The sequence below is a fragment of the Drosophila biarmipes genome, chromosome 2L (assembly GCF_025231255.1).
Source record: "Drosophila biarmipes strain raj3 chromosome 2L, RU_DBia_V1.1, whole genome shotgun sequence".
NCBI classification, from domain to species: Eukaryota; Metazoa; Arthropoda; class Insecta; order Diptera; family Drosophilidae; genus Drosophila; species Drosophila biarmipes.
In genome coordinates, this window is record NC_066612.1 from 10728601 (window position 1) to 10745884 (window position 17284).

The window sequence follows — 17284 nt, forward strand, 5'->3', positions numbered from 1 at the left end:
CCCCTCCAGTTTTTATTTATTTTACACATGGAAATATTAAATTTAGCAATTATAATCAATTTTAAGATAGTTAAAAGTTTCAAATGGTTTTAAATAAATCAAGCAATTTAATAGTCTTTTTTGGATTTTAAATATTTGAACCATTTAAAATATTATAATTGCAGGAAATGTAATATTAATTATTAGAATAAAGGATAAAGTTTTACAAAATGATAATTGTTACTTTGTAAAAGTAGACCTGCAAATCTAGTTACTGATTTAATGACTACTTTCTGTGGAGCCCATCAATCGCGTTATTCGTGGGAATTAATGATGCACCAGTACGCTTACATTTTGTGGTGTATCCAACTCTCTCATTTCGGTCATTGAACACGGGCCTGGCCAAAACCATTCCACCGTGCGATGCTTAGTTTTTATGCGCCGGATGGACGTCCCATGGCAGCGAAGCCACTGAATAATAAAAGCCGGAGTTTAAACATTAATTAGAGCCATCGGAGCGCAGCCAACGAAAATACCTATTGATAGGACCGGGGCTCACGTGTCCTGAATGCCAAATACGCATCACGTAAGCGGCGAATCCGCAGGATACGCAACTGCCGAAAAGTGACGGCGACCTGTTTAATGTGGATAACAATTCCGGGGCACTTTCTGTGTGCTCTCCGCGGCCGTGTCATCCGCAGAGTTTGCAGAAAACTAACCGCAAGCCAAAATCCATCGCACAAGTTTGTCGAGGAGTTTAGCGCCATTTTTCGTATGCGTGGCCTGCCCTGATTTTACGACATTTTCCGGCTGCGATTTCCATAAAGCCACGGTCCCCATGGCCAACTCCATAAAATTACAAGATACTACCTGTTAGAAGTTCCTCTTTGCCCGAAATTCCAATAAACTCTCTGCACAATATTAGTTTTTATGCGGCGCCCAGCCAGCAAAAAAAATAGAAAACAAAAAATACATGGAAAGAAAAGAAGGAGCAAGTACTCTGGCAAACAAAGGGGAGGGAAAAGTTTGGGGCGAGCGGGGTGAAAAAACTGCGAAATCATTTAAGCAAACAGTCACAGACTTTGGCAGTCTTCCGTTGGATCTACGATACCTGCATGGAAAACTTTCGGCTATGTGACTTTCAGAATTTTTAGTTTTGATTTCACGAGTTCTCCACGTTGCCATTGTTGTTGGCAGCTTAGTTTTGGTTTTGGCCCGGGCTGCAAATATTGCAAGTTGGCCCAAAGTCACGTGCAAGTTTACAGACATTCGGCTTGGTCTGGCACTTGGCACCCGTAAAATGGATTTCAGAAACCGGCTGCGTTGTCTTTAAGCTGCAGATTCCTATCTCTTTAGTGGCATCCAGAGAACATCGTTAGCAAATGCTTGGCGGAGTAAGTTAAACATGTTTGGAATAGCTGCTTCGTAGTTAGGTTTTATTCTGGGAGCAGGAAAAAAGATTAATAAAATCAAGAATTAAAAACCGTATTTATTACTAAATAAATATTTACAAGCTTGGATTATTTGTACATATGATAACAATGAAATCGTCAAGAGTTTTTTGTTTTTAGCAGCATAATTAACTTACTGTAAAAATATGTTCTACTTTAAAATTTAAAAATATATTTAAAGAATTTCTAGACAGAAGTCTGTCTCTTTTCATTCAAAAATGTTACATAATTAATTGATAAATTACTAACCATTCTTTTAAAACAAATATATCTGGGAGTGACTACTAAAACCCATTATTGAACAACTTAAATCCAGCCAGAAACTAAATGAGAGCCCTTCAATCAAAAGATTTCCAATTTGTATCTATTACACATCCCGGCTTCAACTAATGTGCAGTCAACTATGCCCATTTGCCTGCTCCCACCCCGAATCCACACATGTTAATTTGAATTGGAGGCAACCCCCTGATTTTGGAACCCACCCCGGCACACATCCTTCCCAGCTTCAACGGAGCCTGAAAGGCGGGAACTGTTCAACACCTTTCGCAGTGAATGGAGCATAAGAAATCATATCAAGTGCTTCAGCGTACGGATATAATATATATAACAATTTTCACACCATTTTCCTAACACGTTATTTGCGCGTATTTCATATATCCTTGCTGCCAGGATGCCGTATCCCCCGGATACGCCGTGTCCCGCGGATCCGCCGGCTCCTCCAGTGTGTGGATGTGTGTGTGTGAATTAGCGGCAAACGGATGTTGAATTGGTTTGCCTTCGCCTCGGCTTGCCACTCAAGTGTGAAGGTGTGTGTGCTCGTTACACGTCTACGTATGCGTCCCATTGTGCGAATGTGTGTGTGTGTGTGTGTGTGGAGGAGCATCTTGTGGCTGGTTTTCCCTTGTCCAATGTTGACTGCTTGTTTTTATTCCTTTTTATTTTTTGTACTTTTTCGGAGCGCAGGATGTGCGCAGTCCTGGCACGTTGGCGCGCTTAAATCAAAGCAATTTGCCAAGCACAATCGTGTTGTAAATTATCGCCGCAGGATTTTGTTTTATTAAACCGGGAGTAAGTGTGTCCGTGTGCGAGTGTGCTAGTGTGCTAGTGTGCGATAGGGTGTGGCTGTTATTCGTCCTGTGAGCTGCCCGAGATTCATCGGGCTGCGGATCTGGCCCAGCGTGGCGTTGATTGCTGCTGGGATTATGTGGAGGACCGAATTTAAAGCACTGGCGGCCCAGACCTTGTTTAATGAATAAAACATTCATCATTTTAACGAAATGGAGAGAACATTTTTTAAAGGGCGAACCTAACAATATTTCCTTCGCATCAGTCCATATTTCTTAATTTTAGAGATAATATACGAAAAGTGGACTAAAATTAAAAAAAAATATTAAAATAATATTTCTGGCCTAACATGCAGATATTAAATAACTTATTTTGACCTAAAATTTCAAAAACATGAACTGTAATTTTTTCATCCAACAGCACGTTTCGTATCGCATAGAAGGAAATCAATATTTATTTAGGCAACGTTTGATAAGAAAATAGGCTACTTCGTTTGCGGATTAGCAGAGATTATGGGCATCGTTGATAAGCAATAATCAGCTTCGGTAACTAGCTGATCTGCCTATAAATTGAAGGCGTTTTCCTTCAGAGAACATCAGTGGGGATTAGTCAGTGAATCGTGTCCCACATCCAAAATTAAGTGCAAATTTCTTGCAGTTTCCTTAAGTAGTAACCATTAAAGGGTTGTCATTATAATAAAATCAACCGTTTGATGTACTACTTTAAGAAACTGCAGTCCATTTCTTCATTTTAAAGTAATAGAACAATTTCAATATTTTAAAATATTTAGAATTTAGAAAATCATTTGTTTAAGTAGTGCATACAAAAGGCGATTTGCTATCAAACGTTCGCATTGTATGCCCTACTTAACTAGTTGGTTTTTCTAAGCAACATTAAAATTATTGATTACTAATTGTGAAAAAAAAACTGTGTTGTACTTCGTATAAAATAAGTTTAAAAATATTTAATAAAGTAAATTATGTTGCTAACCAATAAATATTTATCAAAAAACGATTTCACTTTATGGAGTTTTATTTAATTATTTAAAAATCTAAACCTTTAAAAAGGAAAGAGAAAGTACTCTGAAGTTATTTTAATGTTTAGGGCTTTTCATTGCCATTATCATATGATAAATAAAAAATATTCCATTCCATTATATAAAATAATCTCGATTGTTATGTTATTGAAATCAAAACCCTCATTGTGTTTCTGGCAAACTCATTAGTAATCCCGGGCTGAAGCCCTCGACATGATCGATTTCTTGAGAGACATCGCTCCTTGTGTTTGCTTGCATAAATCAAAGTTGCGATAAGGTTAATACAATTGCTGCTTAACACCTCGTTGCCGGTGCGAGTTTGGCTAAAAGAAGCTGGCAGATAGACGAGGAGGCAGCCGAAACGATTTAGCCGACATACGTAACAATGTTGCCAAAACAGCGTGACAGCACCACAATGGCAGCAACAATGGGCCAGTGGGGCAGTGTCAAACGAGCAGCACCACCCTCCACTTTCCGCCCACCACCCACTGGGGGTTAAAGCCACATTGCTGCCATTTTCGCCATTCTTTCGCACGTGTGCCAAAGCTGCGACAGTGAAAAGTGTGTGTGGGCGGGTGTGTGACTGGGTCGGTTATGTGAATGATTTTTCACTTTTCCCGAAATACATTTTTATAAATTCTGACAGGGCATTTGTTGAGCTCTCGCTGGTGTCGATGCCGCTGGCAAAGTTGATAAAAATATTGTGCTCCTGTGCTCGGCAGGAGTCTTCCTGAAAGGAATACACGAGCTTACGGTGGAATGTGTCCATCGGCGTGCTCCATGACTTATCGATGCAGCTGGAATATTGATGTCGGAATAATAAAGATACGCAGTTTTGAATTTGCACATTTCGTTTGAGATTTCATGGCTTATGAAGGAACTCGATGAGCCAATAAGTTTTCTTCTCACAACAAAGGATTATTTGGAAATGTAGAATACCTTTATTTAAATATCTTAAGTTTGAAGCAGAAACCGTTTACTTTAAGAAAAATAGGATACTATTAGGAATCGGCATAAGATACCTTTCTGATAATATTTTAAAATAATTTTGGTCTATGATCACAGCTTTTTCTGTTAAAATATACCAATAATATTTTTTAAACTTTGATATGGTACTTTACAATTTTCTTACAATTATTAATTTTGAATTATAACTTAATAAACAGGCAAAATGATTCAATAATGAAAGAAAATAATAAAAGAAAGAAATATCCCGAAAAAATAAAATTACTATATTTTAAACTAACTTTCTCTTTCAAACCGCCAATAAACAAATTAATTTCTTACAAGAAATATTCGCTCTATAAGACATAAAAATGGACCTCGGCTCGATATAATTCACCACCCTTCCTTGAGATACAAAAAATGAGCTGTCAGGAACTGTCTTAGCAGTGCCATTTGCTCTGAAGACCGCAAACAGTTGGGATAATAAACCAAATAAATATTATAACTTCATCAGCAGTCCTCGACTCCCACAACAGCCTCAAAGTGTTGAGGCGCAAAGATTGATGATAAAAGAAATGTTTGGAAAAATGACGACGACCGTTGACCCCCGCTGGTGTGGACAAAACGTCTCTCCCCGGGGCTCGCAGATCAAATAATACGCCCAAAAATTCCCCGACTATCTAACGGCCCTTCGCCCGCCTATCGTCAACTCATAATGTTGACATTTTTCCCACAGTTCAATGGGCATCGAGATACAAACGTGTCTGTATTGTGGCTGGGCGTTATCTGTAGGTGGTCGAGGCTTCTGCCATCGGAAGTATCTGAGGGATAAATAGCGAGGAGGGGGGATGAGATGAGAAATACGACGTCGGCCGTCCCTTTGTTTGATTGACTTGGCCTGGCCTTTGTTTCAATGACTCGAAACATCTTGATGATAACTTGTCCAAATACAGACAGTGAGGGGGGCGGAAAGGAGGTCATCTTTTCGAAGACGTGCTGTTTGATTTCCTTTTATTTTTGTCATTTCTTGGTTCAGTGCGCGGCAAGTAGTTAAATATTTCCAGCGTCACTTTTCTGTCATTATACAATACATATATCTGTATCTGTCTTGGCCACTCCTATTGCCGTCACATCATTAGGCAACGACACCCGCACATCTGGAAATAAAAGAAAATCCAAGAAAATGTCCAGACTTCTGCCCGGATTTGTTTGCCTCTCAATTATTATCCTTATCGTTGACACAAATCGCCATTTAATTAGCTCAATGCCTTTGTGCCGTGCCTGTGCTGCCCATTGATTTGTTGACACCGCCCACGTTTGGCAGCAGGAAAGGCCACTCGTCGATAAGGCTCGAGCAGGTTAATAGGGATCACGGGTCTCTGCGGCTGACAGCTGGCAAATATTCCCCCACTTAAATATCATAATTGGCTCGCTTTATTTCCTTGCCAACTCGCGCGAAAATGAGCGTTATTTAATCAGTTTTGGCTGGAATTGGGTCGGTAATGCAATTAAAGAAAGCGCGCTCGGCTGCTTTTAAAACTGTATTAATATCGCCGCTTTAATAACTGATTGAACTTTGTCGAATTAAAGGTAAAGGTGTGCTAATGGAATAAAAATAAATTAATTATCAATAATCAATATGATGGAAAGTAATTTTAAATAAGTAAGTTGTATTTAACTTTTTGTAAGCAGAGCATTTCAATCTTTAAATATATGATTTATTTAATACCAGAATGTACCCAAATGTGCCAAAATCATTCGGAATCACTCCAGCTTAATGGTAAACTATTTTCCCTGCAGCTTAGACTTGCTTTATAATAGTAAATTTCAATAAATTTTACTCTTTAGGGGCCGCACATACGGCCAATAAATCATGGACTTGGCCAGGACATAAATTACAATTAAAACTGAAATATAATTATGTTATCTGGGCAACTTTTCATTGGGGCAGCACACACCGAGGAGTTCACAAAACATTTGCCACATTTGTGTGTGCGACCTTTGTGCGAGTATCTCACCTTTTAGCAACTATTAATTATGTCTCCGTTAGACGGACACAATAGCCACAATGTCGCAAAAGTTTTGCTGTTCGAGCAGTTCGGCCCTTTGGGTTCGCTGGCGGCCATAAATCTGCATAAGCCGAATCCCCAAATCTCTCCACTCCGGTATCTACATGTTTGCCGGGGCTTAATTAACATAGGAAAGTGGCTGCAACTCGCCGTTTCATTGGGCATTGGGCGCCTCATCTGGGGCATCTTAAGGACGAGCATTCCAGATGCACTTGTGTAAGGCGATTAATGTCGGCGCCAATGCGATTAGCTTCGAGCCCCGACTTCTAGCACTTTAAGTGCATTTGCCATAAACTCTGTCTACTTTTAAGCTCGGCATTGCCAGTGGCGTAAGAAGAATTTGTGTCAAGAAATGGGGGTGAGTTCTTAAAATTGTTCAGAAAAAGGTATATAAAAGGGGGAGAAAGGTTATTATGGTAAATATTAATTTTTTAAATAGATTTTTTGTACTTTTTAAAATTTTATTTGTTTGAAAATTTTCAATAAAAGCTAAAAAAATGAATGTTTCATTTTTAAAGCGAACTGTAATGCAGGCCACATCTTTATACCCTTGCAGAGGGTATAATGATTTTAGTCAGAAGTTTGCAACGCAGTAAAGGATACGTTTCCGACCCCATAAAGTATATATATTCTTGATCAGCGTCACAAGTCGAGTCGATCTAGCCATGTCCGTCTGTCCGTCCGTTTGTCCGTCCGTTTCTACGCAAACTAGTTTTACTTTAAGATCTTGAGGTTTGGTACGTATTCACTCGAAAAGCGGAACAAATATACTAGCAAAAATAGAAAATAATTGATAAAATAATTTTAATTTTGTAAAGAATATCTTTTAATATACATAAATATATTTCTTTTATTTATTTTTAAATATATTTTTGTTATTATAATTATTATAGTTTAAGAAGCGGGTTTTTCTAAATTGTATTATTTAATAAAACGCTATCTCCTACCCCTTTTTTCCAGCCGGCGCCACTGCTCTTTTAGTCCTGCCTGGTCAGCTGGCTTAGTAGTTAGTAGTTCGTATCTGCTGGATGTGTCGCAGTATTTTATAGCTTAACTTTTGCCCGGCCACGCCCTGCTCCCGTTCCCTTTGACATTCCCATGCATCGTCCATTTTGTTTTCCCTGCAATTTTCTTCGTTGTTCTACACAATTAACAGCCATTGGCATTGCCACCCCGCCCCTTGCCGCGCGTCCTTCGGTAACCCCGGCGACTCCTTCCTCTTCCCCTTTGACCTGTTTGTTTGTTTGTTTGCGGGTCTCGGGGTTCCCTCTTCGATTTCTGGCTTGTTTGCCTTGTTAGTTGCCGGTGGGCGTGGCTCATTGTACGAGTAATATGCACTTTAGATTGTGGTCGTTGTGCTGTGCCTCTGGTTCCTAGTTCCTAGCGTCTCATCTTGTGTTTCTGCTACAAAACCCCCCTCAAAGCTCCCCATGGCCATCCATGTATTCGAATCCTGTGACTGTGACTTGCATAATGAGTATCATGTTTGTCGATGGCCACTGCGGCTTGGCCCGAAAGCCCAGCCTTAATGGTCCATAATTGAAAACGTTTAAGGGCAACTCAGAGCTACCAAGTTATTTGCTATTAATATCTATGGTTAAGTTTATTTATCTTTATCTTTTAAGCAAGATGTACTACGTTTTGGTTTAAAACCCCACTAAATAAGGTTTACCAATTTTTAGTTTCACATAAATATAAATTTAATTATGAAAAAGGCCACAAAGGAATCCGATTCTTTAATCAGTGTTTCTACAAACCTAATTAACAAGTTTGATAATCTGATGATTTCCATCGCATCGAAAGGATTTTATGAACCTGTTCTATTTTTTTTGGGTGGGATAATTCCACAATTGGTGGGGTGTAATTTTTCTTGTCCGTCACCCTTCAGAGACGTCATGTCGCCGTGCTATTTCTGAGCGATTGGCCCCTTACAATCCATCCAACCGAACGGAATGAGATGGAAAAAGTCGGCAGCCGGGACAGAAGAGTGTCAGGGCCATCAGCAGCAGTTGCAGTTTCGGGGGGGCAGAGCAACAAATGATTTAGAAAATGATTTATGGCACACTCATCTAATTACCAGGACCCGCAGAGTGGACCCTGGACAAAAAGCCATGGTCCAAGGAGCGGGCTCCTGATGACAATTGTGTCCCATTTGTAGCCAATGTTGCTGCTGTGGGTGTGGCATGAGTGTGTTTGTCAGCGACATCATTGGCGACATTAATGACGTACGCCATCAGTTGGCAGGCGTTTTTTGTGGGTGGCATTTCGCAGCTGCCACATATACCATATCCCCCACGCCATACCATTTTCCCAAGCCTTTTCACAAGGCCTTTTCCGCGACTGCAGCGCATCAATCGTCATCAGTTGCTGCGAGTGCTGCGGCTGTAAAATGGGTTTCGTATTAGTATCGCATCAATTATAATTTCCAGCTGACATGCGAATAGCTCCCGGATTTGTTGCAATTTTTCCGCACACTCCCAGGCACTTTGATTGCCAGTTTGATTGACGTGTGTGCCATGGCCGGCTGCCATTGCGGTGTGTTTGTTGTGCCGACTAACCATTTCCCCCCCACATTGTAGCCCTGAATTCGAATTTAATTTACGTTGCTTTCACGCAGTGAAAAAAGCCACATATTTGACGGAATGTTTTTGTTTTCCCTTATTGATTTACCATTATGTGTTTGCTGCGCGTTGTTAGCCGCTTCGTGGGAGTGGTCAGTGTCCGGGGACACGTTTTGGCTAATGATTGTTTGTGCCCCAAAGCCATGTGATTATATGGGATATGTGACTGACTAACGCTGAGAATCTACAACAGAACAATATGGCAGAGAATTAAACATTATATGCATGTTAAATAGCGGATACGTAGATACTATCTTTTTTGCATCAGGAACAAGACATACAATTTGCTGATTGCGAAGGTTGGGATAAAAAAGTATAAATTAATGGATTTTTGAATTATATTTTAATTAATAAATTATTCAGTGGTCTTAAAGCTTGGTTCTTTAATACTAAATTATTGTTTATCAGACGGACGAAGTAAATTAAATATATTGTTTGCATCTGGAACTAGATATAAAAATCGGTCATTCCCATCTGTAATCAAGAGTAATAATTAAAAACCAATAAATTTAAATAAATAAATTAGTCGTCAGTTTTAAAGACCCAGTCTTACATGAAATCCCTACAGCTCGAACCTTGAATCGATGCTGTTTTCATTGTGTTCCGAGCAATCACCTGTCCAAGCCGAAACCGAGACAGGAACAAATCAAAAACTAATTCCAGCTCACCAGGAGCAGCATCCTTGAACAAACCGAGAACAGGATTTCAAAGCTTTTCATTGCCGGCGGCGGAGCGGAGCTCGCCGCCCTGCCATTTCCCCCTGGCATCTGTCAGAAAAATAAACAAAACTGCAAATTTTATCGTCGTGAACGTTTATGCACAAATTGCTTCCAGGTTTTAGCGCTGTCGTGTCTGTCGCCTTATCGAATTTCGGGACAAGGATGCCGCAGCCGCAGACTCCATCTCGATGTGGGACTTCGGATCCGATTCTCCACTGGCAGTACGGCGGATTCTGCGGATTGCGCACTCCGTGCCGCCTGCCGCCTGCCGCCTGCTCCTTTCTCCGAGCTCCTTTCTCCGCGACAAAGTAAAGTTTTCCTGCTCAAGGCGTAAAATGAAATCGACAGTAATTTGTGTGTTATCTGTCTCCCTCCGACGCAGTGCTACATCTGTTGGAATAACAATTGTGACAACTTTTGCTACTCTGCGTCGAGTATGTGGGGAAAAGTTCAACAACGGGAAATTACTTTAATTCGAAAAGTTGACTTTATCAAACTATGATATCTAAACGACGCGTCGGCTGGTGTTAATGTGGGCGACAAATATTGTATTCCCCCCCCCGCTTTGCGACTTCGGTTCAATAATCCCCGACTTCATCATATTGTCATCTTTGAAGGGGAAGGACGGGGGCGGTTTGGGGCCAAGGGAAGGAGCCCAGCAGCCCCTAAGTCACTTTGATGGCGCATAAGTAAGTGCCAATGAATAATTCATGTGCTATTTATACAAAATCGAAATGATAATCGTTCACTTTAGCATTTAAATCAGTTCATTCTGCTGGCTTTCTCCGTCACCAAACCTTCTGGTGCCCAACGACCCTGGGTTTGTGTGATAGAAACAAATTTACATCTGATGGGTTGGGGAACGCAGTTCTAGGGTTAATTTGGAGCTGGAGCTGCTGGGAGTTCTTTTGTATCATATTATATTCGGGTTTGAAGCATAATCTTACAACTGTGTTTGAGTAGATTTAATGATTGGGTAAACAGAAGATTACTTACAGGGGTTGGCTTACTTTTCTTTCAAATATACATCCCTATTTTATATAATTCATTGTTACTTTATTTTATTGAAATATACATTCACAATTCAAATATACAAAAAATAATAAGAATTACCTAGAGCCTTGAAGACTTAAAGAGCCCTTCTTATTTTTAAAAGGCTGCACAAATTTCGAGAAATTTTCATAAAAAATAATTTAGCTTGAACAGAAAACAATCCTATAATTAAACTTGTAATTAATGTATTGAAAAACCAGTCAAACGTGTTTGCAAAAAAAGTGTAACAAATATAAGAAAGCCTTAAAAAATAATCTTAACAATTACTGAACCCCGACTACTGCCTTTATTTTATTGGTTGAATAGTGTGGCTGATTGAGGAAAACTTGACAGACGCGTAATTTCTTCAAAGGCAATTTATTTAAGAACTTTATAAGCCCCCGTTGAAGCAATATTTACTATTCCCGAGATTGTCTTCTTCCCCATGGCTTTTTCACAGCTTAAAGTAAAATCCCAAAGTACTTGAAGAGCTATTTTTATTTACTCCTTTGAGTGGATTTTCTTATCGCCTTAATAAAGTGATAGCCATCTATAATTATGACACCAGCTGCGGCGCTTTTCATTTCCTCGCCACTTATGTGCTTTCCCGGCTCCGGCACTTGCCCCCCTTGAAGTGGCTCCTCGAAGTCCCGCCTGCCATGCCAATTGACATTTATGGCTTGTGCAAGCATGCAAATCCGACGATAACACGCCTCACCACACGCCAATGTGTGGGCGGACCGGGCGGTGGAAAAAGCCTAGAAAAAAGGAGTGGGGGTGGCACTTAAGCGGCGGAAAATGGGGAAAGCCTCAAGTTGCCATCCGTATTTATTCATAACTGCAATTGCAGTGCCCTGGCATGGCCCAACACGCATTGGCAGGCTGTCGAGCAAGAGCATTTTTCTGTTAAATTGTCTTGTTGAAAGAAAATCGCACACACTTAATGCCTGGGCAGAGGGATAAACCCGATTTGCATGTCACTGCCACCACTGTCAACTGGAAAAGCGGAGGTGGCTGAGGCTGAAGGCAGCTCGCAACTTGGATTTTGCGCTGTGCTTTTTGCATTGCCGGAATGCATTTTCCGTTGGCAGTTGATAAACGACGTGCAGCACTCAGTTCTTAGAGTGTCGGGCTTGCTTTTCCCTATTTTTCCCGCAGATATATCCGTATGTGCATGTGGAGAGAGCAAACTGTTGGCGAAGGACACACACTCGGCGGATGATTTCAATTCGCGATGAGTGGTGAGTGTTCTGCGAGTGAGTGATGATTGTCAGACAAACTCTCGCCAGGCACCCACATATTTTCACTCCGCAGGCCCCGCTTCCCTGGGCTTATCGCACACTTGTTGCCGGGCTTTGCATAATTTATGATCTTTGCCGTAATTGCTCTATTTTACGTCTTCACCCGACTGGGATTTAAAGCCCCGGCTCCCACCCACTCGTCGTCTTCTTATCAAGGACCCTGTGGGAACCAAGGCCCGCCGAAGGCAGGCTCTTCGACGCTAAGCCTTTTTAAATTTATGTCAAATGCATTTGTAAAATACGGCAAACTTACGAGTGGTAACACCGATTTCTATGCCAGTTAAACTAAGTCAGTACAGTGTGCATTACAAGGTAATATTATTTAAGTTTATTGTTTTACATAGGATACCTTTTCTGGAGCCCCTTCAAACAACATTTTTAATTTAACTACTATTATATATATATATTATAATGTAAAGACTTATTTATTTCCCAGTACTTAAAAAATATTTCATTTTCCCTGGCCAGAAAAATAAGCAGTACTTAATTCTGTTTCTAAGACATTAAATATTTGGGTAACTTAAAACTTTTAGATATTTTGTACCTATATAAATACAAATAAATATCTTTTACAAGGCAAAACTATCTTTATTTATTCATTCGCATGACAGGTAAGAGTATTTTTGAATACTGAAAATATACTAAAGATGTAATTTAGTGGGGATAAGGTATAATTGTGAAGCTTTGAAAATTCTGAGAAACTGACGGCTTTCTTGATTGTGCTTTAGTACTTTATTTTTAGGTCTCACTGTACAGCCACGTCGATTGTGAAGGAAGAGAGTAAATACAGAATGTGGGAACAGCGAAAAAATCTTGGCGCATTTTCGTGCAGTTCCTTGGTTGGTGGGAAATATTCGTGCAGGGAAAATGTAATTTCAGAGCACGTTGGCGGTCTCAACTTTTGCTCGTTTTCCTGTCCTCCGCGTTGGCTCCTCGACCACATATGCATATAAGTTGCAAATGCTACAAAATGGCGACAGCGGCCCCATTCTCCGAGTTCCAGGTTCCGAGTTCCGGGAATGGGAATGGGATCGAGCGTGGGGACCCCTTCAATATGTGTTGTCTTTATCAGGTTCGCCATCGCCGCCATTTCTTTTGGGGGGGAACTCTGGGATTTGCTTGGCTTTTATGGAAAACACATTTAGGACGCTTTTTGGCTGGTAAGCACTTGGCGGACGAGCGCCTTAACTCAGGTCTGTTTTTCATCTTTTATCTTATGCAAATAATACCAGGTGCATGCAAAAAATGGGAATACCTGACGCCATTCGAATGGCAGTTAAGGCAGGTGTGTGCACTATTTACACTCCAGATAGTGCGCTCCGAAAATTTGGTCACGAAGTGCTGGAAATATTTGACGGCATTAAACAAAGTGGGCACACGAAGGTGCCTCTCCCAATAGGCCAAGGGCGGAAAACATTTTACATTCGCATCTCCTTTTTTGTATCGAGTATCGAAGCGGGGGAAACATTTCACATGCATATGCCGCAAATCAATACGCACTTCGGTGCAAATATGTTTCCTCGTTCGAATGTGTGTGTGCATTTCCATTCACACACACACACACACATGAGCATATATGTTGTGCAAATAAAATGGCGCCAACAAGCACGCACCATATTGTATTTATGTAAATTTATTTCCGTTACATTTCCGCCGCTCAATTGAAAATCGGCAAGTGATTTTCCATTTTTCTGCCCCTCCTGCGTACATTTCCTCTTTGCTGCTGCTGTTGTTGTTGCCTGCCAAAGTAACTGTGGGCTCGAAAAAGTATTTAATAAAAAAAAGAATGGAAAACTGCAAATATGTATGCATTTTCGTTGGCCTCGAGTGCTTGGCCTTTGTGCCAAGTCAATCTGAATAACAGATTTTTGTTTTCATCTTGTTCGGCGGATTTGTATTAAGTCCCATTCAAGGAGGGCAATCGAGCTGCGAACCTCTGCGGAATATTAAATTTATTGAATAATATTTTCAGATCCTCTTTGGTGGTTATTGAACGAGGCTACGATGGTTTCAAGATGTTGGTTTTTGCATGACTTGATTTTTTATATTTCTTTAACAACCCTTATCTAACTATTTAGTTTTTACAATTTTTTTTTAAGTTTTCCTCTTTTATAACCACTGCTACTATTCAATTTATTAAATAATATTTTCAGCGCCTCTTTGGTGGTTATTGAACAAGGTTAAACAATTTTTAAGCTGTTGGTTTTGGCGATCTAAGAGTTTTCCTGAATTGATATTATATATAAACCCTTAAGGTTTATGCAACTTATTAGAAACCACCTTATAGCAGCCACTATGACTTAAAATTCTTTTACGTGCCCTTCAAGGAAAGCAATCTTTTTGTATAATAGTTGATGAATAGAACTTTCTGTTCTTTTTGGCAATGATAGGAAGGAATCAACGCTTTATCAGTAATTTCCATTTCTTTATGCCCATGAAACACAGGCAGAATTTGAATAAGACCGGTTCTTAGATAAATAAACATAATTATGCCCTCATTGGAACTCTTCTCTGTACCTATCTGCATATACACATTTGAAAGTTTAATTTAACTTCGTTTTAAGCAGCTTTCTTTGCTTTCTCTTGGAAAAGGGGCGGGAAATAGCTATGTAAACTAGAGCAGCCAATTTAATTTCCCGTTGGCTTATTGTCCCATCTAAATTGTTTGGCTCTTTTGGCTTTTGTTGCTGCTAAAAGCCAAACAATGGTCGCCTATTGTTGGCTGAACAAACTCAGACAAAGGCCAAACTTTTTGTCTACATCTCGGTGTCGCTTAGTGAATGCCAATGAATATGAACACATGTTGCAGCTGCAGAGGAAATTAAAACCTTCACACAGCCCATTTCGCCTGGCTGTGGCGGTGGCTTAATTAAACGTTAAGCGGATCCAATGCCGAATCATCAACTGCTCATTACCTCTCCCAGAATTCTGGATGCACTTCGGTGGAAGGGTCCATCATCAAAATGTGCAGGCAGACAGCCTGTGGCACTCGGCATGATGTCCTCCATTCACATGAGTTTAATTTCCTGCAGGCCACAAACTATTTGTGGCTTAATGTGGCCCATCGTCGACTGACGGTCGCCCGTTTATGGAGTCCTCTACACTTGGCCAAACTTTTGTCTTGATGGACTGGCGGAGTGCAGCTGGAGCTTACACCAGACCAGACCAAATGTAGTCGCGGGCACGACTCATGTTGCACCAAATGTTGTCTAATAATCCCAGATTGGACTGAAACTTGGCGGCGGCCGCAAAACTTTCCCACCGACTGCAGCACAAAAGCCAAGGAAGTTTGCCAGAGTGTATGTACTCGTAGAAGCCGGGGCCAAGATGTGGCAACAGCCCAGCAACATTGGCACATTCATCATTTTTTGGGGTCTGCTGCCGGGAGGAGAAGGATCTCGACCGGCAGCACAACAGCAGCTGTTGCAGCAACGCCGCGGCAACTTCTTGTCACATGTCACGTCGCTGCAGGGCAGGCACAGGAGCAAAGGGCGGAGGAACAAAAGGACGACGGGACGTCACAAAGAATGCGAAGCAGGCCCAACACTCTCCACTTTTTGGACATTTTTTCCGGGCCTCCCGAAAGTTTTACGTCACTGATGACGGTCTTTAAGGCATATTTCGATTTAATAGAGTTTCAGTTATTCAGTGTAGCTTTAACTGGTTCAGGATTTTGGATGCTTTATAACTATTCGGATAATATCATTAGAGGAAGTGTGTACTATATACTCCGATATCACTAATAATAAATATTTGTTTAAATTTGTTAAGGCAGAAACACTCGATTCGTCTTCGAGAAACTGTAAAAGTCAGGGGAAAATCAAGCAATTAATAAATAATATCTTACCTTTCTTAAACTTTGTAATCAGTAATCTGAACGTAAATGGATATGTTCCAAAAAGTATGGACAAAATTAAGTTGGGTTATTAAAATCATAACTATAACAATACTTATTGATAGAGGATATAGAGATAATAACTTTTATTGTTAGCTAGATAAACACTAATTTTTATTAGTTAAATACCATTATGTAAATTATAGAAAAGTAAAAACCAGTTTTTTGATGTTTGGTTTTTATAAATATTGTTTATTTGTGCTATTCGAATCAGGGGATCGGACAGTTCGGGTTACCTGGGGGGTGGGGTTATCTTAGGCTCTGCCCTTGCCGGTGCGCCTCTTGATGGAGGTGCGGCGACGGGCACCGCCACGACCGCGACGTCCACCGCGCCTGCGTCCACCTCGGCGTCCTCCGCGGCGTCCGCGGCGACCTCCTCGGCGACCACCGCGGCGTCCACCACGACGACGGCCGGCACGAACGATGCGGCGGGCACGGGCGTCATCCTTGTTGGGCCGCACCACGGTGTCCTTGTCCTTGGTGGCGGTGGCGGTGTCCCTGTCCTGTTTGTTCTCAGTGGCCACGGCGCCATCCTCGCTGCGTGCCTCCAGACCGTTCTTCTGCTCCTGCTCCTGTCGCTCGATCTCCTGCTCCTGGGCGGCCAGCTCGGTCTGCTCCTTGCTGTCCGCGGTGTTCTCGACCAGCTCGATGCCACGGCGGGAGCTGAGGACGCGGCTGCGCTGAGCCGCCGCCTCGGTGGAGACCACCAGGCAGCAGAGTGCCGCCAGGGCAAAGATCAGGGAGAAGTTTTTTGCCATACTGCTACTCAAGTCGAACTGTTGCTTGTGGAAGGCCGGAAGTGGTTGTGATGCTTTGTGGGTGACACCTCCGGTTTTTTATACTCCTAAAGAGCTGCCATAGATCCCCGGTATCACCTGTTTAAATGTTTTCCCACTGCAAGATGTTGCAACCCACGGCTCACACCTTGCCCAGCTGTGTTTGTCCCCCGCATCTCGATATGGTATCGATGCTATTAATTTGATCTTTTGTTTACCCTTTCGCCTTTCAACTGCAGCGCATTTTCCGGCTCCTCCGCTTAAGCTCCATTTCCTTACAAATTGCTTGCCCTCCGGCTGGCCGGGCTAACTCCACTCGGTCCGCAAATAATTGGTTTCTGGCTCCTTGGAAAGCGGAAAGGGGAAATATCATTTAAAAAGAATAAACGTAAATA

At 41.4% G+C, this 17284-nt stretch overlaps 1 protein-coding gene across 1 annotated transcript; it reads right to left on the reverse strand.

The window, feature by feature from the left end:
- Positions 1–16274: 16274 nt before the first annotated feature.
- Positions 16275–16932, reverse strand: LOC108032460 (protein nemuri). Its single transcript, XM_017106286.3, has one exon. It carries the CDS (start codon positions 16869–16871, stop codon positions 16368–16370), a length of 504 nt encoding a protein of 167 aa, XP_016961775.1. The 5' UTR covers positions 16872–16932; the 3' UTR covers positions 16275–16367.
- Between the last annotated feature and the right edge of the window lie 352 nt (positions 16933–17284).